The 26,880-nt window shown below is 45.8% G+C and overlaps 1 protein-coding gene across 3 annotated transcripts in view; it reads left to right on the top strand.

The window, feature by feature from the left end:
- LOC138447912 (pleckstrin homology domain-containing family G member 4B-like) overlaps positions 1-26,880 on the top strand; it is a 1,180,303-nt gene that overhangs the window by 973,180 nt on the left and 180,243 nt on the right. For all 3 annotated transcript variants that reach the window (XM_069604450.1, XM_069604440.1, XM_069604433.1), the window contains exon 14: positions 11,198-12,162. In XM_069604450.1, coding sequence (XP_069460551.1) covers positions 11,198-12,162 — 965 coding nt within the window. The remainder of the gene's footprint in view (positions 1-11,197; positions 12,163-26,880) is intronic.

Genomic DNA, 26,880 nt, shown 5'->3' with positions numbered 1-26,880 from the left:
CTTATAAACTCGGCCCATTCCTTGGGGTTGTTTTTCAAGTCAATATTGGTTATTCCATCTGGACCTGGCGCTCGGCTTGACATTAATTTACTGATTGCTCCTTCTATGTCTTCAACATTTGAGAGATCTTCCCAGACAGAAGTCCCTATGTAAGTGTTTGGTGTGCACAAGCCTTGAGGGATTTGAAACAGGGCGGAGAAGTGGCTCTTCCATCTTTCTTCTCTCACCGCGTTGGCTTGCTCGTGGTCTTGTTTTCCTTCTGCCGTTTTTATGAGCGACCAGAATTCTCTGGAGTTTCTTCCCGCTACCTTTCTGAGCATCTCCTCCGAGTCACGTTGGTAGAGTTTCAGGCGGTAAGATTTCAGCCAGGATCTATAGTTTTTGATGGATATTGATCTGGATTTTGAGGCCTGGCGTTTTTAGTTTTCTTAGTGTCCGGCGCCGGTCTACCAATGTTTTGTCGTACTGGTGGGGCCCTTGAGGGTTTCCTTTTTTTGATGTTTAGTGGAATTTGCCTGATACTGGATCAGCAGTAGTTGGTAGTCTATTTCCGCGCTGCACCTATCGGGTTCTTTTCCCAGTTTCTTTTTGTAGTTGTATGTCAACTCAGCTATCCTTTCTCCGGCGACTTTTAAGCGGTTTCCTTGAACTGACACTTCCACCACTTCCGTCATTGTTGGTTTTTCCAGGTGTTGTGTGGACCATGTTATTAGTAGAATGTTATGGTCTCTTGCCTCTGTTCGTAGAACCTCAAACGAGGTTATGAGGTTTAGCATTTCTTCGGAAGCAAATATGTAGTCAACTGTTCCCGTTTGAGCTGCTCGTTCCCAGGTTGGCGTTTGGAGACTTGTTGATGACAGCTGTGCCGTATTATGGAGGTTTCTTGAGTTCATTAGTTTTAACCATTTCTGGCCTCTTAAGTCTCCTCTGGTGGAGGTGTTTGATGTTGATGGGGGAGGGTTGGTGCTCAGGCATTTGGCATCCAGGTCACCGCAAATGACTATTTGCACGTTCTTGCATTTTACTTGTATCTCGTCTATTTCCGATTCGATTAGTCGTAGAAATTTGTCATCTTCGATTTTGTCTGGGTTCCAGTAGGTTGTTATTATTACGATTTGAGTCACCCAGGTTTTGTTTGTTTTTTGGTTTAGACAGGCCCACCTCACCTGGACCGATAGGTGGCTCTGCGAGGTGGATAGTTCCTTTTCTATGGACAGGCCACTGCCTGGCCGAACTGCAATCAAAAGACCAGATGACGGACGGCCTGTTTTGCCTCTTGAAGCTAGGGACGTTGTTGTTTCATATCCGTCCATCGCCGGCGTGGATGTAAGCCAGGTCTCTTGCAGTGCTAAAATGTCAAAATCTCCTAGGTTTGTTTTTCCTGTTCTCATCAGGTGTTTGAACCCTTGTGTGTTCCACGAAGCCATTTTCAAAGTTGACAGGGTCGAGAGCAGTCTTATTGTTTTTTCTGAAGATGATTTCTTTTCTGCTCTCGTTGGTTGTTGCTATTTGGTGGACATGTCTGAGGATGCTTTCGGCAGCCATGCCCATAGTTGCTTTATTGGCGCAAAGGAGAGTCCGGTTTGTTTTGTCTGTTCTTTTGTGACTGGTGTTGCCTCCGATGATCTGGCTTTTTTGTGTTTTTTTCTTTATCGGAGTTGTTGCTCTCCATTTCTTTGCCGTCTTGTACTTGGGGTTGTTCCTTTTCTTTTTTAAATGGGGATGCCGGTAAGAGGGTAGTCGATGTGTATTTTGAAGGCTGTTTGCCGGGTTGCAGTTAGCTTTTGTTTTTGACCTGGGGTGAGTCAACTGGGAGCTGTCTGGAATGCCATAGGTCTGCTGATTGGCGAGTTGAGAGTCTACTTTGAGTTCTGTGAGCTGATAACCTCTTTGTCGTAAATCCTCATTTGTCCCTTTGGACTGGTTTATTTCTGCAGTTTCTTTTATGTGTATGATTTTGCCTTGTGGGCTTTGTGGTACGGTTCTACTAGGGTGATGTCCTCTGGTCTCAGATATTTGAGGGCCGTGATGTTTCTAAAAATCTTCATTAGCGTCCTTCTGTTTAGAATTACTGCTTCAGAGTTTTGGTCTGTTTGTTCTAGTTTGAAAGTTTTTGTCTGGACACGTTTGCTCTTTTCTGTTTAAGAGATCCACATTTTTCTGGGTTTGTCCCGCAGGGCTTTTTGTCTTGATTGAGAGTGGCTTGTTGGTCTGTGAGTTGGCTCTCTTTTGGTCTTATAGAGGTGTTTCTCACGTGGCGATTGTTTTCTTTATGTTTGACATCTCGTCTGTTATTTGGGGGCACTGCTTGTCTTCGTTGCTGAGCTGGAGTGTCTGTCTCTTGTTCGTACAGGCTGGTTGGCCCTTTTGGGTATCTCGAGCTCGCTCTTGAGTTTTGACGTTGAGGTGTTGAGCTGTTTCGCCTTCTTTTTTTTTGGTGGTGTTTTCCAAATCGATTTCGGTGGTGTGAGTTCTGTGTTGATTACTGTGTCCTTTTTGGCGTCTTGGTCCGGCGTTGAGTGTGTTGTCAGATTCATTGAGTTTTAGTTCACCATGAAGTCTTCTATTGATCGTAGGGATTTTTGTATTTGATGTTTTGGTGGTGGTTGTGATGGCAGTGGGCTTGGTCGTTGGTGGGTGAAAGAGAAAGGGTTGCGAGTTGAGACTTAGCTGAACCGGCCTTCCCTGTAATCGTGCTTTCTGTTTCTTTGGTCGGTTTGTTTTTTTGTACCACTGGGATGTTCTTTTGAGGTTGCTGGGGGCCTGTGTGAGGTGCCAATCTTTGGTGGTGATCCTGTTATGCAGTTTTGGTTGGGTGGTTGTTGATTGCTATGTATTTCTTTTTCTTTGTTTCCTGGTATTTTCTTTGTTTTGGGACGTCTTATGGCCTACTGCGGAAACTAAAGATTGGCAGGCTTGTCAGCTGCTCTGTTTGAGTTTCTGTGGTTGACTGGTGTTTTTGAACTCCCCTTTCAACTCTTGGGGTATAACCTTTTGGTTTTGCCTCTTGTTCTTTGGCCATGATGAATCCTTCTAGGAAAATTAGTTTTGTATTCATGAGGGCGGTTAGGGTCGTGTGGTCCTTTAGCGTGTCATTGAGTGCCTCATAGAGTTTTCCGAAGGGCGCTAGGGCTATAGTTATAGCCGACATTATAGTCATCATGTCCGATTTTTTGGAGGGGGTATCAGCTGGTATCGATTGGCTTTTTCTGCTGTGTCTTGCTGGCGTTGTTTGAGTTTGTTCTAGTCTTGGTCTTTCTGAAGGGTGGTTTTGTGCTAGGTGACTTTCTCTTTGTGCCCATGTTGAAGAGCTTGTTTTTTCGGGGGCCTTGGCGTTGTTGGGGTCTCCCAGTCAACTACTGCTTCTAGAGCTGGGAGAACATAGGATTGCTCAGTTTCTTTGCGAGAATCTTCCTTGGGTGTTTCAGCCTGCGGGTGCTTACTTTGTGGGCTAGTGTTTTGCTGTGTCTCTGACTCCATTCTGGCTGCGCGGAGGGCGATTTCGCCTCCAGAGGTGTCTTGGTTTTGTCTTGTGGAGGGGAGTCAGAGAGAGGCGGTGGTTGAGCGCCTAGGATCGGTGCTTGCAGTGCTGACAAGTTTAAATTAGCTATATTAGCTGATTCAGAAGATTCAGATGGAGGTTTGTTGGGGTTTTGTTTAAGATGGATGTCTGGTTTTGCGCTGTTAGTCATTTTTATTTCAATTTCAGAGTGTTTTGGGGTCGTTTTGCGTGCTTTTGGTGCTGGTACAGGGTCAGTGAAAGCTTCCAGGATCTTTTTGCAATGCCTTGAGAAGAAGTCTTTCAGAGAGTTGCAGAATGTGGCTTTTAGTAAAGCTTCCTTGGTTGGGTCTAGCTTGGCTTGCTTTAGTTTGCCTTGTTTCCGATTTTTCTTTTTTTTTAGGGTTTTTCTTTTTTCTTGAGGGCCGTTTGAGGACGTTGTTTAGTGTATTTTTGATCCACTATGGGCAGAGCATTTTTTGTCTGGTGTGTTTCATTTGTTTTTGCCCTTTCCTCGCATGCTTTTTTCTGCCGACCTTTGTTGGCTAGAGCAGATTTTTCCCAGTCACTGATCGGGTGCATTCCTTCTATCGCCCCTAGGGGCGCACTTCCAGGTGATGGGGGCTCAGGAGCGGGGAGCGGGGAGGCCATGTTATGTGAGGTTCAGCCTCAGCCCAGCCTTCCTCGCAGTCTGCTTCCCCCTCGCTTTCTGCCGTGTGAACCTGTGCGGCCACGGTATTGCGTGAGGCCCCACAGTAAACAGGCACTGCCGCGGGCACTAGGGTCGGCAGGGACCTCGGCTGTTGCTCCGTCTCCAGAACCTCACGGTCGCTGCCGCTTTCAGGTAAGAGCGAATGCTCATCTGCAGGGCTTCGATTTTTGCTGTGAGCTGGCTCGCAGGCATTTGCTTCACCTGTTGGAGCGAGGTCCCTCGCAGCCTGTCCTTCGCCATGCTGCACTGGGCTGCTACCAACTGGTGGGCTTTGTCGCGAGGTCAGCTCTTCTGGCGGGTCCTTTTGGTGCTGGGTCGCCACATGTTTTACTTTGTGCCTGAGTGGCGGTTATTCGCCGTGTTGCCACACAATGCTGGTTCTGATAACATCACCTGCTTCATTTGGCAAACTGCACCCAATAGAGTGTCTTTATCTATTGCTTCCGCGCTGGTCGCACAGTTTGTGCCCCCACTTGGTGCTGAGGGCTTAGAGAACGGTGATTTCAGGCCCGTGTTAGATAAGCCTGTGAGACGTGATCTGGCAGTTTGTTTTGGGGGCAGGCGGCTGATTGACTTGAGGTGTTGGGCGTGAACTTCTGAGGCGTCTTTTTTTCAGCGTCTTCAGTTTCTATTAGCGAGCGTTGCGAGTTCATTTTTTCTTAGCAGCCCAGCAGCCCTTCAGTCCTGACAAGGACTGCAAAGACTGCTCAACTCTGCTCAAACTCTGCGACCGCTCCGCGGTGCTGGGTAGGTTTTGTAGGTCCTCCCACAAAATGGTAGGCTGCTGAATGGAGCGCTGAGAGAGAGGCAGGCTGGGATCTCCTGCAAAGACTGCTCAACTCTGCTCAAACATTCTTGAATGGAAAACTACAAGAACGCAAGTAATGTGAAACTAAAAATCATCCTATGAGTTTGGGAAATGTACGTTTAAGACTTAGACACATATAAAATGTATTGTATGATAAGGTCACCTTCTTGTAGTAATTGTTTGACAGAATAATGCTTTCTACTGAATATCATGTGAAGGGAAAGTGAACAGTTGTCAGAAACAATGGTTCATCAATGAACCACCACTAATAAGGAGCTTGCCATTTAAAGGCTCTGCCGATAGATACTTGTGTGTTGACTATTTGCGAGGCACTAGTGGGAAACCCTGTTGAATTTGCAAGGGTAGTGGTGTCCGGTCACATGTCCAACAAAAACCATCCCCATTTTAGCGCCAGTGGCGAAACAAACATGTAAGGTCCCTAGGCCCTCTGCTGCCATACAGGGGAAAAATGACTTGCATTAGCCCTGATTGAAAGTAAGGATATACAAATTTGCTAATCATATAAATTGAATTGCTAATCAAAATATGTTTAGCTAGCAGTCTCGACTAATCAATTTTGCAATACTAATGTATGCCTTGCTATGGCTTCCCTACCCTTGCAAGATTACAATCTTTCACAGTCATTCAGACTGCCTAACTTTGGAACTGATTCTGGGCCCATTGCCACTCTATTGGAACCTCTTGCTTTCAATCTGGCTCTTCCCATCGCCTCGGACATAACGATCCAGGAAGCCATGACAATAAGCTGATACTCATCTCCTGGTCAATATTTCATGCTGGACCTCTCACAAAACACAGTTGAATTAATGAAGCCATTAATAATTACTGTTATGTCTCTTCTTTATACCTATTACACTCACCCTCCGAATATGCAAGCTTTAGATGTTGTGCAAAAAATGATGTAGCATCAAGGGCCATGACACATTGTGGCCCATCATACAGGTCATTGGCTTATGTTGTCTAACACAATTCCTCTCCATTCATTTACCCAGACCCTAGTATGATAGAACTTTACAGCTGTGCATTTACATACGGCCTGCGAACCCTACAGTGCTACTAAGCTATATCAACGGCAGATCCATGTGTAGTACAATGGCAAACATTTTGTGATGAGCAGAACAATTGGAAAAACATCAATTATATTATATGTTCCAGTATATCCCTAAGAGAGTAAAAGGAGACCTTCGATCTGATGTACCTCATTAGTGCCTTGGGTCCTTCTTTGTCACGTTGGTATCTTGCACCTTTCTGGAGACATTAGCGCCTTGGATCATTTTTTGCCACTTTCAGGGTTCGCAGACTGCCCTATTAGTTATTTGTACGTTTCCATGCTAAATTGGGTACTCGACTCTATGGCATGGTTCCCTTGAATCAGTCTGTGCTACATTGGTGCCTTGTAGTGTGCTGTAGTACTACCTAGTAGTACAGACCGCTACAAGGCACCATTTTCAGTGGCTTTGTTATGCCCACTGAAAAAGTACCATGCTTTTTAGTTATATATATAAATGGCTGGTTCTATGTGAAAATGTCCCCACGAAAATGTAAAAATATAATCCAATAAAATATAATCCAATGGTGCGCACGCCAGTGTAAATGGCAAATGGTAACTCATTTCAGATTAATTGTACAAGTGTAGTAAATTATCTTCGGGTGCAAGGGAGAAAAATGCAGCTCTGGCACATAAAACTGCCAATGTAAATCCTCAGGTGTCGGACACTTCCGCCCCCAGTACCCCATAAATACTGTGCCAAGTCAGTCAAAAACTTCAGATGTTCATGAATGTTTACAGAAAGTAATCATGGTACATACAGACACAAAGTCTACGATTGTATTTCTTTTTTAAATAATTAGTCAAACAAAATAAAGAGCTCTACGCATTTCGTGATTAAGCCTTCACCAGGAGCAGCAATTCTTTAAAACAATTTGAAAATCTGCATACTTCATGAATCGTGTAACATATGGGAAGGAATTGAAATAGTAAATAGGTAAATTATGAATAAGCAATTGTGAACAATTTAAAAGAGAGATGACGAAGATTGTCAATTCTCATACTAGGTGGAGTGATTCACTGTCTACAATTAAGAAAGGTTTTGGGAAGCACACCAAGAAGACTACCTCTGGTTTATTCCCACTGTGAAGCCAATAAGGTGAATTCTATCATCACGTTGATGAGCTGCATCGATCAAACGGTGCTCATACATTGCAGTATTCACTGCTTATACATAACTTACCTATTTACTTTTTCACTTTACACGATTCATGAAGTATGAATATTTTCAAATTGCGTAAAAGAATTGCTGCTCCTGATGAAGGGTTAATCCTGAAATGCATAGAGGTCTTTATTTTTTTTTACTTATGATATTAAAAAAGAAATACAGTTGTATACTTTGTGTCTGTATGCATATATGTACCATCATTAATGTCTGTAAACATTCATGAACATCCAAAGTTTTTGACTGACTAGGCTCAGTGTTTATGGTGAGCAGGGGATGGGAGTGTCTGACCCCACGAAAAATGTAGTCATGTGAAAATGTAGTCAGCAGAAAGTCGTTTTGAAAAATGTAGTCATTCAGTACAATCAATGCAAAGTGTGAATGTCACCAGCAATAAGGTCGTCAGAAAAGCTATTTTTAAATACACAAACTTACGAGGCCATAACCCTAGATATGACCCAAACCTCTAACAAATCCTCTACAATCACCCCGGCTCTATTCTTAAATTTTCCTCAAACTTACAACCCTTTTCTGAATTGTATTGGACTGTATTGTACTGAATTCTTACAGAACACTAACCTTTCATTGTGCTCAAGCATTTTATTTGCATGTTACTCAATCCAAAATAAATAGAAAATGAACAGTGAACCTATCTCCAATCCCATCACCAGCTCGCCACAAAGTACATAGCCCTTGACCTAATTGAAACCCTTACTCTAATACTAACCTTAACCGTACCCTAACTACAACTCTACCACTTACCCTAATGCTTACTTTACCCTAACCACTAAATTTATCATAACCGTTATCCTACGCCAACATCACCCACCATCTTCAACCTCCCTATCCCTTCTTTAACACTTACATTACTCTAGTAGCCCTAGCCTTAATATAACCCCTACCCTAACACTAATCCTGATACTTAATCTATCTTAATGACTAGCCAAACCCCAACTTCTTTTCTCTAACCCCTGTGGATTACCCAATCCCTATCCTAACCCTAAACCAGTCAATCACAGGCCCCCTAAACCCTCTTTAACCCAAACATTTACACTGCCAGCACTAGATGTTTGGCTTCTTGGCAGCTTCATTTATTCACTATTTTTTGCTCGCCATCGTTTTCACTGCAGAGGTATTTTCACTGCAACCTTTTCACTGACTTCATTTTTGTTGTCTACATTTTCACTGGATACCAAATAGCTTAGCTGTGCTCACAACATTCCTTCTGCTAATGGATGTAGGCCCTACACAGGCAGACTGAGTGTTACTTGGTGGCCTAGCTGCAATGATAGGTACTCCCTTTCCATGTGCCTTAAACTAGTATTTGCATAATCTTTTTTATTGGATTATACATAAGAACGTAAAATAACATTAGCCACGCAGAAGCTCAGCATTACAAAGTCACTGAAAACCCAGTCAGCACAAAGAGGGCCCCTTGCAGGCAGTTGTATGTTCCTGGAATGAGGGTGCAGGGAGCGTGGTGGAGCCCTTCCGATTAAATTGCCAGTTCAACTCAACTATGTGTTATTATCTGTGCCTTTTTCCCTTGTAGTCGCTCTTGGGATTATTGTTTACGTGTCTGTGAAGAATGAAACCTGCCTGCCCCGCACATAGTTGCATAGACTTGTATATGCCTTTTTGTAAATCGGCTGCAGTTGTGTTCCTGGGGAGATGACATAGTCAGCACACAGAGGATGGACAAAGATCATAGCATTCGTCTAGGAACGTTCCATCAGGCTATTGCATCAATTCGGCATGCTAACATTACACTGTGACATTTGGAGCACAGCCATCTAACAGTTACTCTAACTGGAGGGTGGGTCAGAGATACTGTTGATAAGCACTTTGAGGTGCTTATCAACAGTAAGGAGGTCTGGAGGAAAAGTACACCACTGGCATTATTGACTCCAAGGAAATTCATTGCTAGATAGGCAAAACGGGTCGAGGAGATGTAAATACTTTTTCCATCAGGAAATGACACTTGATGAACAGGTATATAAAAGCAAACATTGTCTAAACAGACGCCCATCCACCCAGCAGTTTAGCGCAAGATTCAGGAAATTGTGCACACGCACATTCATTTAGCAATCCCGAAAGGAAACTTGCAGGATGATTGAGCTTCTTGGAGAGCAGACACAACGCTGCACTCATGTGGAATATGAAAACGTACAAATTGAAACCCAGTCTACCCAGCTGTCCCACCTATCGAACCACGTGTTAGGAGGCAGTGGGTTGTCCCAGTGGCTTAGAGTCCAGCAAAGACCTTGTTTGTGGTTCAAAGACGCTTAATCTGTTTTCTGTGGCTGGCTTGACTTCTTTGATATGCCCTGCACAGGGGGTGGGCCGGAACAAGACAGAGCGGCGTTCCAGCAAAAACGTCTTGTCCAAACTGATATACATGTCCTGATATTTACAGACATCGCTTTATGAGGGTGAACATTGTGACCATTCAAAACAGTCCCTTATTCGCTTAAAGTGGTTTCTTACTGAATCATATTTAAAATTGTGGATAGTATGATGTTCCCATAATGCTCTTTGCTTTTATGCAAATCGTCAGGATTGGGTTTCATGAAGAGTGGGCCTCATCACGAGTTGGGTGGTATCCCACCTGGGATACCGCCCAAATTTATTTGCATTAGCGCCCAAATACGCCGGATCACGGATTGGGCGCTAACTGTTACTCCCCATTCCAATTTTTGGCTCAATTACTGCACGTTATTGCGCCGAAATTGGTCATTTTTCTGGCGTGTTTATCCCCAGCTCTCAGCTGGGGGTAAACACGCCAGACTCGAGATTGGGCAGATCCTTAAATGTGGCAGTAACCGTTACCGCCGCATTTAAGCGGTACCACCCAACTCGTCCTCAGGCTAGTGTGCGTTGCTCAACCTGGCCGGCCCATGCCTCTTGGCCCCGCACCCTCCTTCCCACAGCCCCGCCCCTCCAAAGAGGTGACAGTTCCCCCCGTACATTTTTTCCATTTCCAGCACTGGATATGACAACATACACCAGTGGCTGCAGCACTGGGAAGCAGCTGGTAGGCAGCATGTGGCACTACATAAAGCAACAAAACGAGCAATTAAATGGTCAGAAATCGGCTGTTTGAAAGATGACAAAGACGAGTAGACTTGACAAAAAGCTAGTAAGGGGGCGAGGGGATTACGGAAGCCCCGTGAACTGGGACTTTACTAAGATAGCACTTATGATTTTTAATTCCTTCCCGTGGTTCGGGGCAGATGGGGGTGGAATGCCCAGATTCCGCAATCAACAACAGGCCCGAGAAGCTCAGGCCCAGGGCCCCAGAGATGGGAGCAGCGTCTCTGCCACGTGACCCGAGGAGGAACATGGCCCAGTCTGCTCCTAACGTTTATATCGAGCAGAGAAAAGCTGAAATGCTGCCTCTTTTTTCTGTATTCTTCTATAAATCAGTGTGTCAGGTTGTTCCAATGTGCGGTGAGTAGTTCATCAAGACTTGGGTATTTTTTATGTCTGCTTTCCTGTATCCTTTTTTCCATGAGAAGTTGCACGGCTGCCAGTAGTAACATGTAAGGAACTCATCATGAAGGAATGAGCCACTGGCCCCCTCACACGGTTCAGCTTGAGATCTCCCTGATAGTGTGTGACAGGCCAGATAAGGTTCGGCACCGGATCATGGTGGGGTGCACTACACCTGCCTGCTTCACCCACTTTCCTACAGCAGCCCCTGATCACCGAGCCAAATCAGACTCGCAGCCTTTCTTCCAGGCAGGCAGTGGCTGCACTGGGGCTGCAGCTGAGGTCCTCATGATAAAGACTGGTTTGTGTTCAGAAGTTGTGAAGAGTCATTGAGCGCGCTACACATCCTGCGCTGAAAGACAGTGTGCTTTTGTGCCAGCATGCTGCCATTGTTATCATGTCTGCCTTGTCTTGTGCTGGTTAATTCTTATGTGCCTGTTTTTCTTTCTTAGGCTTACAAGTGGGCCCTGGAGGGGATGCGCCACCTCGCCTGTGTCAGCATGGAGGACTGCCACTCCCTCGAGAGTGCGGGGGCTGTCGTCCAGTGCCTGGAGGCCTACCGCGAACAGCACCCTGAAATTGGTGAAGCCCGTTTTCTAGAGATGAAGGAGCTTGCCTGTGCACTGGGCAGCGACGGTGGCGCCAAGCACTGGAAGTTCGCCTGGTCCAAGTGCCAGGAGACCAAACGAGTGTTTGAGAAGAAGATGGAGGCTGCTCTGCGGGCCAGGAGTGCAGGTCTTTGTGAGCCTCCGGCTTGCGATGGGGAGAAGACTACCACAGCTCTCCGTGGGCCGGTGCTTGCCCAACGTCGTTATTCAGATGGCATGGAGCCCAGGCAACATTACGAACGAAATAACAGCGTGCCTTATTTCCACAGTAAGGCGATTCACTCTCCTGCCTGGCGGAGAGAGAAGTGCCTGGCCCAGTCCCCGAACCGACAGGGTGAGCTCTCACGGGCCGGACAAGACCCCAGGACTGCTCCTACCTCCAGCCCTTTCTCGAGCGGGGTATCGGGGAGCTTGCTGGCTTCTGCTCTGCGGAGGTTGTCACTTAGTAGTGTTTCAGATGAGGAACCAACCCTAGAGGTCAGCCGGGTGGATCTGCTTCACCCCTCAGTCTCTGCTTCATCTACGCCCGATGCCCAAAGACCCTTTCAAAAGAGGGCACTACGCAAGGCACAGAGCTTTGATATCCCAGGCTGCGAAAGTGCTCGCTATGGGTGCCAGCGCACCCTGAGCGAGCCTGCACGGCGAGGAAACACTGGTGTCTTCATCAAGGGATTGGAGGTGAGCAGCACTGAGGTGGCAGACAGGAACTGCCTGGCGCGTCACTCTGCAGTTCCTGATTGGGCAGTGGACTGCTTGCCAGAGATGCGCAGGACCAACAGCACCAGTCTGGAATCGAGGATCTGTGGCAGGTGAGCAGCATTGCATGAGACTGAGAAAGTACTGGAATGATGGCTTTGCTGTTTGAGGATCAGATCTGCCATGCCACTCTGGTGTGGTCTGATGGAATAAGTATCCATTTAAATTGAATGTGTGTGTTTTTGACAAGCTCATTGGTGTCTTACCACAGATGGAAGAGGTGTAATTTATAATTAACAACTTGAGTGATGAAATTCTGCCGTGTGTCTTCTACTGCGTATCGTCAACCACCTAATGACTTAAGCTAGCCACTGTGGTCCAGTAGCGCATGGCTCCAATCAGCTCTCAACGTTAGTCAGCCAATTGTGTACCAGAGTGCAGGAGGCCAAGCTGCACCGGATCCAAGTCAGCCTCCGGTTTCCATTAGTGTACGCCTTGGGAATGTGCAAGATTCATAAGTGGAAGTGGCTGGTGGTTTTCACTAACATCTTGCAATGTCTAGACCATGTTGTGCTTCAGGGGGAACTGGCCTTCACTTGTCCCCCACAGACTAAGACGCTTCTACAAATCCATTCTTCATGCTTCATATCCAAGTTGTCTTCATATTTACATGGTAGTCTTGGAATCACCAATTTGTTAGAAGTAGCTGCTTCTGTAATTAACCTTAAGATGTCCCTTTTGAGCATGAGACTGGCCTCTTTAATACCCAAAAGCCGAAACCTGTCCACTTTGAAGGAACCTCGAGATGGGCATTAAACTTGAAGCTCCAAATACTTATTCAGCTCCAGAAATGGCGGTGTCCTGAGAATAAGAGAGGGGTTTTATTTGGCACACTTAGGATGTTAAGCTGCATGCAAGGATATCTGACTTTGTATGATTCAGATGTCTCCAGAGTCACTGTGTAATTCAGTCATGCCTGGGACAATGTGGGTTCCGTATGCATCCAGGAACACTGCAGGGTCAGACATATTTGCCAACGTTGTGATGCTCCGCCATATTCCTGAACATTGTGTTGTGGCTTTTGGACAGATCCAATTAATTTTGACATTCAGTTATATGTACATTGAGTGGGCATTGTAGGAATTCAGCTGTATCCACGCATGTTGTAGGTTCAGTGAAGCCTAGGCACATTATGGCGAGCAGATGTAGGGGCATCCAGATGCAGAGTGGGGTTCATCAATGTATGGGTATTATTATGGTTAGTATGGTATTTATCGACTTATATAACTATTGATGTATGTAACTAAATATACCGTTGCATAGTGTGGGTAAGTCCTATTCGGGGACTTTGGTTATAACTAAATTCACCAAAGACATTGAGTACAACTGTAGCCAGGTACATTTTGGGGAATCGTCCATATTCAAGTAGGCTTTTGAGGGCTGCAGTAAGATCCAGCAGCATTGTGTAGTTCCTAGTTTTCATGGACATTGTGGCGTTCTCAGTGTCTAGAGACAGTGCAGGGTTACACAGTATATACGTGGTTATTTTGAGTTTTAATGTAGTGCTCTGCCTCCTTAAAAAACACTTTAGCATTTTTGTAAATAGAAAAGGTATTGGATTTCAGCCTGGGCTATGGATACGTTTTTTAAGTAGGAGTTGTTTACTCCATAATACGTTTGGGAGTAAAACTATTTTTTGGAGGTTAAATAGCATCATGCCAAATGGGAGCATTGTTAAGGCAGCTAAAATATCTTTTTAATTTCTGTAATAGATACGTGTTGGAATCTAGTAGTTGATGCAAATTAAAATATACCTTTTGATCTGAAAGTTCCTCTTCCTCCCAGGCAAAATACCAGAGTAGAGCTGCTTCCTGTGGCACTCCTCTGCTGGTACCACCCATCGGAACATATCTGTGGATCTGAGTAGGGGCAAGCAAGGGGGAAGCCCTTAGGTGTCTGGTGTTTCCTTTTTCGCTGGGAGTTTTTCCCTGATGATTTTAAGGAGTAAAATTGTCTGGTATGCATCTTATCTGTATGGCTGATTTCAGTCGTACCTATGGACAGTGTAGAATTCAGCATATGTGGGAAAATGCGGGGCTCAGATGCATTCATAGATTTTGTTATCCATATCCAGGAACATTGCTTGGTTTGTGGTATTGATGGGCGTTTTTAGGTTTAGTCATATCAGGGACATTGTAGGTTTCAGCAATACACAGTGACCTTTTGGGAGTTCAGCTGTATCCAGTTAAATATGAGATTCAGACAAATCCATCAAGCTATTGGGGTTTAGCTATTGTCGGTGGGAGCTTGGGGGGGCAACCATATCCAGGGGCATGGTGGGTTTTGCCATCTCCAGGGACATTGCGAGATTCAGGCATGCCAAAAGACATGGTGACATTCTAACACATCTGTGGGCATGGTGGTGTTCAATCATGGGCGTTTTTAAATGGACCATATGAAGGGCCATTGCAAGACCCAGATGTACCTATGATCATTGTAGTGTTTAGCCATATCCAGCAACGTTGTGGTGCTGTCTGAGAGACAATGAGGGTTTCAGACATATCAATGGACTTAAAAGGAGTAAGATGTATTGAGGGGAAATGTATCCACTGATATCTGGGGAGACTGTGAGATTCAGCCATATACCTAGACCGTGTTTGTCTCAGTGATGTCCATGCACTTTATTTAATATAGTGATATCCATTGGCATTTTGGGGATCAGAGGAGGGTATTTCCAGAAACTTGATGAGATTCAGTCATGTCCAGGAGATTAGAGGGATTGTTCTTTACACTAAAGGAGTGACACAACAATCATTTTAAGACTCCACAAGGTAATTTATATATTTGATATATCCATTGTTCATTTTGAAGGCACCATCTGCGATAACATTTGCATCGCGACACCAGGAAAGCTAGCTCTGCCTCTTGAGACTTGTAACACAATGCTTATGGGTTACTCATTCTACTTATTTGCTCTCATGTAGTGCAACTTGTTAATTTCTTTCTATTGACTAAGTCACTTCATCAAGCTTTGAGTTTTTATGTTGCCTCCACCAATTTCTTGACATGGACTATTTGCCTTAATTTAGGTACTGGTATAGATCCTATACCTCCGAGCTGCTAGAGACTTCCTATTTTAAATCCTTAACTGTCCATGTCGTACCGTTGGTTGATTCTTCAGATCTCTTCCCAGTCCAAGCTAGGGACATCTATTCCTTGAGTGTGTCTGTTTATTTTTAAAGATGTTCGTTACCTTAGGTCAGAGGCTGTAGTGTCACCCATCTACTCATTCCCTATGCCCATCCTCTTCGATGCCTAGACCTTCTCCATCCTGAAGCTGTTTCTTTTGGCATGCCGTGTTACTCTTCAGCTTTCACACACAAGCACGTAGAAAGGTGACTTTGTTAACTTGACACGTTTATAATCAATATAAACCATATAAGCTGAAATATCAGGAGGTAACTACTGTGACACACTATCCCTTGTATTCATGGTTAATATCAACATGTAATATTCACATTTCACCATTTGCAGATTTCTTAAAGACTAAATTCCACATTCAATTAAAACTCACCACTGAACATTGTGGTTTCTGTCTCCACACCTACCGCACATAGTCTATGTTCTTGGCAGAGTCTGTTCTCTACCAAACGACATAAAACATATCTTGACCCAAAAAGTGGCGGATAGCTTATTTTGAACAGCAGTACAATTCTTATTACCCTTTTCTTCTACATCTTAGTATTTCTCTTCCTACCACATTGTCCTTAGTGCTCCTGTGGTTTGCTACCGTCCCTCGTCTTGAGGATTCTCTTTCTGCATACTTCTCTCTCCCATTGGACCAATAGCCTGGCAGGATAGGCCAGGGGCAACCCATGACAATGCAGCATAACATGGGTTTGATTCCCGGTCCGGGACTTAGATGCTAAAGTAGTGCATTATTAAGTGTGATATAAGTCACAAATAAATAAATCATGTCACTGTCTTTTCAAAACTTTGTCTGCAGTCATATTAATGATTTCAACCTTGTGCCACAGAGTTTGCGTGTGTATGTGGGAAATGTATTTTTTATTCATGTATTATTTTTTATTTATTTTATTTGTGTTCATAAAGCGCCGAAAGCCCGCAGGCATGGAGGCACATAACATAAAACATGGAAACAACAAAAGACTTTGAAAAACCTGACCTGAACTGACTAATCATCCTAGCTAGAAAGCCCTATTTAAAGATGTATGTTTTTAGTCTTTTTTTAAAAGCCAGGTGGCTTGGTTTGAGTCGGAGGGCAAGGGGTAGCTTGTTCCACTCCTTTGCGGCCAGTACGGGAAACGCCCTGCCCATACCAGTTACTCGTCTGTGAGGGGGCACTGTAATCCTGCTTTGGGTCTCTGACCTCAGAGAACGATTGGGGATGTATTGCGAGATCTTCTTCTTTAGATAATCTGGGGCGGCACCATGTAGGCACCTCTGCATCAACATCAGGGATTTAAATTGGATTCTATCTTCGATTCTCGGCCAAGGCAGAGCCTTCCTGTCCGTGGTGATGTGTTCACTTTTCCTCTTTCCAACGATTACTCTCACTGCATTATTTTCCATGACCTGGCATTCCTCCAGGCAGTTCTTAATAGCCCCGAGCATAAGTGAATTCCCACAGTCGGGGCGGGACAGTATGGTTGCCCTAGCAATGGTGGCACTATTCCTCTCGCTCATGAATGGTCGAATGGATCCGAGTAGGCGGAGGTAATAGGAGTTCTTATGCAGGTAGTGAACCTGGACTCAGATTATCTCCATAACTCCTCACTGCTTCTAAAAGGAACTTCCTGAAAGTTGAGCCTTATACCGTGTGTAACTTCCTATCAGCACCAGGCTGCTTTGGGAAATGTAGTCTCTCAATCCTTCACTACACCTGAAAACTAAAAGTATTTTTCCTTTTTAATTTGAGGTTTATAGATCACTTCATGCTATAAAACTCCACCTTTTCTCGTTTGGGTGCTTGGTGAATGTTAATACATACCTTTCCCATTTGGGCTATGTTGTAGGTAAGTGGTGTCCCTTGCCTCATGTTTAGCATGTATCTTACAAATGCACAATAAATAAATATCTCTAGAAATTTTACCATGTGTTTCCTTGCATTCAGCTCCCTTTCTTCCTGCCCTGGTGGTAACGTTTACCAAGTGTCTTTGACCTTTCAATGGAGAAAATCGTGCTCAAGTATCAGTCATGGCTTTGTGTGGCCATGGACCACTCTCTTTGGCACGGACCCCAACCATGTCTCCCTCTAGTATCGCGGGGGCCAACCATACGCTGTGGGGCATGACATTGCTTGTCCATCTCTTGCGCATTTCATGTATATGGTACACTAGCTCACTTTGTAAGTCACAGTACCTCGCCCTTAGAGATTTCTTAATGCATTTGCTGTGAGTCTTAGCCAGTGTATTCCTTTGTGGAATACCTGCTCATAGTTTTTAGGCGATGTTTCCATCTCTGTTCTCTTTTGTGGATGAATTATGCACAGATACCCACACCTGGGTTATTCTTCAGGTTTTCTGTTTTTTTTACATTGTCTTGCACATGAGACTGCAAGTGGGCATTTCTCACTAAGGGATCCCCTTTCTTTTGGTTGTGAATAAAAGTGCTGGGATCTCCTTAGGAAGCGTAATCTCTCATCTCCAACGAAAGCATGCCAGTGATGCATTCTGTTTACATACATTTATAATTTCCCAGCTGCCTCTTTTACATTCATCTCTGTACCCGATTTAGCTAGATCTATAACTGGAGACTGTGTGGTAGGAAAACATTTATTTTTCCATCTTTCCCCCATTGTCTTGGATGGAGCCTCCCTGACTATCTGCTTCACTCATTTCGTTTGGGGCGCACAGGTCCCTATGGCTGCAGGACTGTCTTCCATTATTTTTACCTTCGTTTTTACATTGTAACACAAGCCACCTTCGCAAGGACACCTGTTGTCCCGTTTTCTTTCCTCTAATGAACATCCGAGTTCTTTTTTTTTATTGCATCTTTATTGTTTTCAGATCAGAGAATTTTTTACCACTAAAATAGCATCAGAACATTCATGAAGTAAAAAATGACGACCTAAGTTTCAACAACAGTAACAGCTCTGGCACTACTCTTGACACACTCCTCCCGGAAAATGAATTTTCTTTTTTATATTGTGCTCGTACACAAGTGTTTCAGGAAGGGTACAACCTCCTCTCTAAGCCCAGGCCTAACCGGTCTACGGACAGAGTGGCCCTGATCTTCCCTGAATGGGTCCCTGCTACTATCATACCCACTCAGTCCTACTCTTCCTTGGAATGCCTCGTCTGCAGGCTTGGTGTCTCTCCTGTCCTCTCGCTGACTTTTGCCACCATCTACAGGACCCCATGTCTGGTCCCCCTCTTCCTCTCGGAGTGGTCTGATCTCACATCTTCTCTCCTGGCCTCTACTTCCAAGATTCTCTTCCTCAGAGACTTCAACATTCACCTTGACTCTCCTGATGCACCCTCTGGACTCTTCCACAGTCTCTGACTCTCTTTCCCTCACCATTCTTCACTCCGGTCCATCACACTCTCTCGTACACACCCTGGATGCTCTCATCTCAGCAGACAGCCCCCTCTCCAACTCTCTCACTACTCCTCTCTACTGGTATGATCATGCTCTCTTTTCCTCTCACCTTGATCTCTTGGGTCCCCCGGCTAAGCCTGCGCCCGCACTGCCAGTCTCCTTCTCCATCATTTGAATGATTATGAGTGTCAGTTGCTGCTTTTGCTGCCACTTTCATTCCCCCTCCCACTCCGCCCACTGACTCTCACACTGACACACCGCTCTCAATTTCCAACACTCTGTACATCCTTGCCCCTGTCATGAGGATCTGCATGAAGCCTGCCTCCAAGCGCAACACCTGGTATGATTCTGACCTAGCCTCTCTGAAACGCACGTGCAGAGCTGCTGAGTGGAAGTGGCAAGCTACATGTACATCCTCTGACAAACTGGCCTGCCGCCTGCTCCAAAGGCAATACAGACTCTCCATCTGCTCGAAGAAGGCCTATATCCAAGCCTGCATCTCTGGGGCCACTAACAACACGGCTGAACAGTTCAAAATCGGCTTTCACCAATCCTACTGCAGTCTCCCCTTCTCTGCCATCCCTGACCCTCTGCACTGCACTGGCCTCCCACTCCATAAGTAAAACTCAGGACATCCTGTCCTCACTCTCCTCTACACCCCTCCCTTCTCACTCACCTGCTGTCAGGCCTCTTTTGGCCCCCCTCTCCTTTCCCCTCCCCTCCTACTCTCCTCTTTCCCTCCATCATCACCGGACGAGGTCTCTAGACAAGTCTTTTATATGAAAGTCTCTTCCAAACAGGTGGTCCCCTGCTCCTCCAGAACTATCAAGGACAACATTGCCTCCCTTGCTCCAGCCTTGGCTTATTTCTGCAATCGCTATTCTCTTGCCGTGGTTCTTCAACATCTACCTTGCCCTTCTAGCCCATTTGATCTCCGCCTTCTCTCCTCACTTCCAGTGTTATGCGGACGACACACAGCTCTCCTTCAATCTTCCCTCCACTGCCTCCTTTTCTTCCTCTCTCTTTCCCGACTGTCTGACTGCTATTCAAACATGGGTTGCTGCTAACGTTCTCTGCCTTTATGCCAGAAAGACTGAGATCGTTCTCATTGGGACCCCAGCCCCCTCCTTCTCTCCTACCCTCTGGCTGCCCTCCATGGGCACCCTCCCCTCAGCCTCTTGTGAGGCAAAAAACCTTGGTGACATCTTTGACTCCTTTCTCTCCTTCTCTCCTCACATCGCAGACCTTGCCAAAAAGGCCCACTTCCAGCTGCACCTCCTCAGAAACATTTTTCCTTTCCTCACCTTCCCCCAGAAACTCAACAGCTCCAGAGCTCTGGTCCGCACTAAGCTGGACTACTGCAACAGCCTTTTTCTCAATCTGCCTAAATCCTCCCTTGGCCCTCTTCAACTAATCCAGAATAGGACTGTGAGAATTATCCTTGCCCTCAATCCCAGGCAACGCATCTCTCCAGCCCTAAAATCTCCTCACTGGCTCCCTGTTGCTGCAAGGATCAAGTTCACGACCCTCTGCATCATCCACAAGGCTTTCTGGGGCCTGGTACCCGCTACATCCAACTCTCTCTCCCTAAATACCCCCCTGCTAGAGCCCTTCAGACTTTTTCCAAGGGGGTAGATCTTTCTTCCTCAGGTGCCTCCCTCTTGAATGACCTCCCTGCCCCTCTTAAGACTTGAGCTGGATCTGCTTAAGTTCCAGAAGCTTCTCAGGACTTTCCTTTTCTCCTCCCTCTTCCATCCTAATGTCCCCCTCTCCCTCTTTTTGACTGGCTGCTTGGTTCCTTCTGATTCTTACAGGGCACCAGGTCCTCCTCGATCAGTCTGCCCTTGCACTTGGTCTCCCCTGACTCCTCCGACCCTCCCAACCTGCACTTGCTCTTCCCGGCTCCCTCCCCCTACACTAGCCTGGCTGGGCTTGCACCCCATTGAAGCCATCCAACTTGCACTAAGCACGTGGACCTTCTTCCCTTGCACTCTCTGCATTCCCCTGGCACTTGTCCACCTGGCCCCCCCTTGGCACTCGCCTAACCCATGGGCCCTTTTCCACCCTGACTGGCACCCACCACAATCCTCCCCCACCACACTTCTTGCTATTGCACTTGCACGATCCAAATGTCACAAGGCCTAGTAGGACCGTTTTTTTTTTCTTCTTCCCTGCCCCCCCCCTTCTTTTGTCTTGTTGCACCTTGAAACACCTTTTGTTCTATATGCGCATTATAAATACCCAATAAATAGCATATGCAGGCATCCTTATCCTGTCTATAAAGAACCAAAATCCAATTTCGTATGCCCCCTTCCCTCTCTGACCCTCCCTTTGGAGCCAAGGCCATTAAACTTCTTTTTTGCAAACACAGAGACCATCATGATGTATAAACCATTTTTCTAGTAATCAAATTGGGAGAGCAACACTACTCCTTGTCCAAGCTCATATCACCTCTTTGAGACGTCCAAATAGATCAATCTGATGTGTCATCCCTGCATATAGACTATAAAGAAAACTAATGAATCATAACCTCTTGCATTGCTAGGAAGTGCCCCAAGGGCCCAGGTACCTCCCCAACCCATTGAATGATGGGTATAGGAACAGAATGAGGAGGATCCATGAATCGCTCTCCCATGATTCCCATTCATTGGCAGAGGGCAGTCACATTACCACTGCCAAACACCCTATCCTAGTGAGGGACCAAAAAGATCTGCCCCTTTTCCTTAAAACCTAGGAAGCGACAGACAAACTCTGTGAAGTCCCCTGGGTTTTGTGGACATGCCTCCCAGGAGATCTGGGAACCCACCCGCAAAGTCCACCAACCTTCAGACTTGCCAAACAATCACAGACCATATGAGGAGCATAAAATGAGTGTTAAAACAGCTCCTAGCTGTATTCGTTGGCACAACAACCACACACAGGCTTGTCCCTCCACAGGCAGCTAGTGCGGTGCTCCCTATAAGGAGCTCAGTCTGAGGATGTGGGTTGTTGAAGAAGGTTATGGCAGTCGGAGGCGTTTGCTGTGCAGTGCAAGTACTGTGGATTAGTGAAGGGTGTTTTGGCGGGCGGAGGGGAGAACGAGCCAGAAGGAGGGCCTGTAGAATGGGGTAACAAGGAAAAAGTGGTGCGGCGCTAGAGGATGTGGTTACAGTAGGCGGAGGTAGGAAAGAGTCTGGGGAGGGGTGGTAACAACCAGGTGGAGGTGGTAAAGAGTTGGAGGAGCTGGTTATATCAGCAGGTGGTGGGAGTTTGGCAGTTGTGATAACAGGAGGAGGGTGGGACTCCAAGAAGGAGGTAGTTACAGCTGGAGGAGGAGGTGGTGGTGAAAGCAACATGGGCAGGAAGGAACCAGGAGCGGGATGACCCAACCCAGCTTGAGAAGGCAGGAGGGGGCATAAGACTCAGGAGAAGAGCGAGTAATCTAACAGAAGGGGGGCCCAGGGCCACAACTCTGAAAGTGAGGTGAGGACCTGGGGTCATATTCATGACTCCTGTCTCCAACTCACTCCCTGGAGAGGCCGAGTTTACAGAACCCAGGAAAGTCTGCACCTAGCTAAGCAACCAGGAGCAGCAGCACCCTGGAACCAGGGACTTTGGTAACGCTGGGTGGGCGACTTTTCTTGGTTGTGCCAAAGACTTTTCCAATTGTTTATCTAACCTTTGTGGTTGATCCTTTTGCTCTGTTAAAAAATAAGACGCTAAACCTCATCTCCTGAGTCCAGTCATTTGTGCGTCCCACCTGGCCTCCGTGACAGGAGAGTGAGAAGGCAAGAGCTGTGATTCAAAGTGCAAAGGAGAGGAAGGAGACGGATGTTGACAAAGAGGATGTTGAGGAGAGAAAATAGGAATTTGAGGTGAGAGTGAGGGTGAAGAGGGAGACGAGCACAAGATGAGGAAGGTGAGGAGAGGAGGGTGAAGGGAGAAGTGGAAGGAGCAGAGAACGGATGAAGATGTTGTGTGTCATGTTATTATTCTGCACCAGTGACCACTGTAGTGTCTTAAGCTTGTCAAGGCGTGTCTGCAGTGTGGCGTACTTGTCCTCGCGAGGGGTCTCCACACCTTAGTCTGCAGAGGAGTTTATAAACAAATATGTGAGATTTGTAATGTCCATATGTGACAATAGGATGCGATGGAATTTGTGTTAGTTTGAATGCATGTGGTGTCAGTGCAGAAAGATCAGGCAATGCACATCATCAGAAAAATGCCTCACTCCTAATCCTGCTGCGAGAGCATTAACCCATGAGGGTAGCTACTAGTGAATGGTTGCATGATGGGGTAAATTACTTCTCCTGCATACCCTTATAGTATGTAGTCTAAGTTGTCTGTTGTTACTCTAAAGTTAACTGTCAGACCCCAAACAGACAAATCTACGATTGCCCAGCCAGCTGTCAGAAGTGACAGAACCCAAAGTGGAGTGTGTGCGTGAGGTGAATGTGGAGGACAGTGAAGGAAGGGGAATAGGGAGTGCAGACCGTCACCCAGAGTGCATACTTGCATGGCTTCGTTCTGGGCTCTGGACGTGATAAGTTGCAAACAATGTATGGCAGGTTAGCTAAGATAACAGAAATAGTCAAATTATCAAACCTGTATGTAGATTTGTGTAAAATGTTTTGGCAATCCGAGTATGCCTTGGGGTCATGTTTAGATGCCTTCCTCCTCAGTGTGTTCAAGCAATACACAAGGGAACAGGAGAGCACACGCTCTTAGACTTACAAGATGGCCCCTGAGCAGCCAATAACAGCAAGGGTTTATAGACTCTCTAAAAATAGGCAAATACTCTCAAGAAAATAAATAAGGGAGCAAAAATACCCCTCACAATAAACAGGAAACCACAAACACATAGGAGCTGCTGCTCACGGCTGGACTTTTCTTGTTTAGTTCTAGGTTACCTCATTTTTTCCTACAAGTTCGAAGTCCTGGGCCCCTACCATAGGCCAATGTCTGACGTAAGAAAAAAAAGCAGGAAGACGCTGAGTCAACAGCGAACTTCCAGGTACTGTTTGGGTCCCTGTGCAGGGTCGACAAAACAGTTTGTGTTTTAGGAGCTACTCGCAGCTCATTATATAAGCTCCAGAGCGTCCCTGAGTCTTGTACTGTGCGGCTGACTAATTGGGCCCCCTCCACCCCCCAGTGGGGGGGATCCCCCTGTACTAAATTGCCTAGGTATCTAGGGTCTCCAAGGTGCACCGCACCCATATATTCTCTTGGAAGGGTGAGCTATCTATTACCTCACCCTTCCTGCACTTTGATGTGCCAGACCCTGCTGACTGTCTCCCTTATCTGAGAGACAGAGAGGGGCACTGACCTTGGAGGAGGGCTGCTGCCCCTCTCTCGAGCCTGCTGCCATGTAGCATCACTTACCTGGCCTCGCCTTGGGCGGCCCGGTGGCATTACCCAGCACTGTTGGCCTGATTGCACTCTGTGATTCCCTTTCTTTGCAACCCCTTCATTTGTAGGTTTTCTATTTCACTGAAACTTCGAGATTTCCTAGCTTGACAGCCTACGGATCATTAAAAGTCTCAGCTGATTAAACGTTTATTTGCACAGACTTAAAGACCTGGTGATACTTTGTGACAATATATTGCAGCTATCAATAAAAGGCCCTCTAAACTGGGGACTGGTCAGTTCCAGCAGTTCCTCTTCCACAAGAGAATCTGAGGTGGTGTGCATGCCTAAAACCCAGCACTCCGCTTACTTGCTGCGAAGTCTAATGCTTCTGGGTTCTAGTCCAGTTCTACCCGAGGTTCTGAACCAAGATTGCCGGAAGGGATAATTCTGCCACTGCTTCTGTAATCTAGTACTAAGATGTAAACAGAGGGCCGCATTTCAAGGGTGAACACCAGAGGGGTTACAGAGGATCACACTCTTCTTGAGGAGTCTGGAAAGAGTTCCACTGGAACTCGCCAGCAGTAACAAATATATCACTGCTGCGTCCCTTCAAGAGCACATGTCCCAGGATACTGACGAACCACTCTCTTATTTGCTAACAATATCGCATTTCCTGCTATTTGATGTATTCCTCCTGCTTTTAGGTACTGTAATCATTTGTGTTATTACCAAAAAGTGCTCAATTTATCGACCTCATCACAACCAATACTTTAACCCCCGTGAGTGAAAGACCCACAGTCTCCAAGCTCCTCCATGGGTCTCATTGGTTTTGGCCCCTGATAATGTATTCTCCCCTACTCGTGCCACCATAGCGATGGACCTGTATGAAGAGTAGTGTGAAGGGAACCACAGTTTCACCTCCCCATCAGGGAAGGACTGAGCGAACCAGACACTGACCCAGAATCAGATTAACTGAGAGAGAAGGCAAATCTCCTGATACTACTGTGCCCCACTGCCCCTCACCGACCCGTCCCCCAAGTCAAAACAAGTTTGAAAAAACAGCATCCTCACATGTGGCTTAAGAAGCCTATATGACTTCAAGAAGGCAAGAATGTATTTAAGAATGCCACACTTCACCTAATCAGGCTAATGCAAATGCCAATCTGACCAAGTGCAACCAACTGGCATGGCTCAGATTCTCAGATTTGATTAGAGATCTACTCCCTGAAAGGAAAGCATACTTATAAGGCAAGAATAATCAGGGAAAACAGACAGGATTACTTGTCATGGACCTAGCCTGAGACATCTGACACTACCTCCGGGGCCATGAATTTGGGGGGAGATATCCCTAAACCGGCCTGGCTGCATTCTTCTACCCTAGTTAATAAGGCTTAGGAAAGGTTTGTGAACTCCTCTTTGAATAAAAATAACATTGTGCAGCTTAAACCATTTGACCAAATGAAGAAGTGTACAACAGGAAAGCCCTTGACTATCATTACAAGGAAACCACCATCCATCATTTTCCTGTTATATTGTTCAGAGACCTTTATTGGTACATGTTTGTGTACGCACAAGGTTTTTGTGGATACCCGAATATGAGAAATCATTGGTCCATTGATCAAAGGAAGAAGCTACAAAAGTCTGAAAGGTGTGTCTTCTTCACTTCTGGTGCCATTCAAGAAAAGCAGCAGAACTGGCTGACTTACTGCAGTGTTCAGGCATCATTTTACCCACACTATGTCTGGATGATCAGAGTGGACCCACTAGTCTCATTGGTCTGTGGAGGATCAGTCCTAATCGGCCTTCTTTATCTCTTTATTACCCCTATCCAATATTGGCAGAAGTCCTCATCAAGATCCAAAAACTCTTAGCTCTATGGATGATAGAGCCAGCTTCCTTACAGGAGTGCAACATTAGCTTTTATTATCACATCTTTGCTGTAGGCAATAGAATTAGATGCCATTGTACCATCTTGGGCAACCATTGAGTCTGTATGTTTCTCTAAAGAAGAGTCACTGGCTTTGTGCAAATTATCTGAAGTATGAGACTGGCATATACCCATCAGAAAGCATTGCAGGAGATATTCTGCATGTTCAAGGTTCAGTCAATTTCCTTGAAAGTGGGTCCACCTTGGTTTCCAAGATGATAGCCTGGTTGTCAAAGGGAACCCTTATTGTTGTCAAGAGGGCTCCATACATCCATACTGGAATAAATGGAAGTAGCTATACACCCTCTTCCCGTGTCCCTCCATTCTGTCATGCATCATTTGTATCACCTGCGCTTATAAGTCAACATTTTAAAACCCTCACTTACACCACATTAGAATAATCTATTTGTAAGGGAGTTCTGGTATGTGAAAGGAGCACAGCTCATCTACCCCCGAAGAGTGTGCATGTACTTAAGCCGTTTTTAATCAATTCAAGGCCTGTCCAGGGTTTCTAGAGTGCCTTGTGTCTAATGGCATTGTGCTTTAGGATGCACCAGACTCAGTTAGACTAGCCCTCCCTTTGAAGGCAGGAACAGGATCCTCAATCTGCCTATATTCCCATATGGGAAATCGGCAGAGAGGGCCTTTAGTTAGGGTCAGTCACTTCAGCCTACTCGAATGGCTCCTCTTCTGCCACACGCACCTGTGTATTATCAAACGTCTTTGACTTAAAGTTTGGCTGAGGTGCAAACCTTGGTCCTTACAGGGTTTGCCACCTCTGATTCTCTCAGGACCAGACATTTCAACATGATTGTCTTGGAGCTGAAAGCTATTTATCTTGCTATGAGTCCTTTCTACTATGCCCACAAGGCAGTAGTGTATGTACAACCTGTTGTCACTCTCCGAATGTTTTGTACTAGAACTCCCATGATCCCTAACCACTGGGTATGTTGGAGGCTGATGGGAGTTGTTGCCCATAACGTTAGATGAGCCAAAGTTTGCAGCCACATCCTAC

The sequence above is a fragment of the Ambystoma mexicanum genome, chromosome 1p (assembly GCF_040938575.1).
Source record: "Ambystoma mexicanum isolate Mex_15411 chromosome 1p, UKY_AmexF1_1, whole genome shotgun sequence".
Taxonomy (NCBI): Eukaryota; Metazoa; Chordata; class Amphibia; order Caudata; family Ambystomatidae; genus Ambystoma; species Ambystoma mexicanum.
This window is presented reverse-complemented; position numbering and strand designations above follow the sequence as displayed.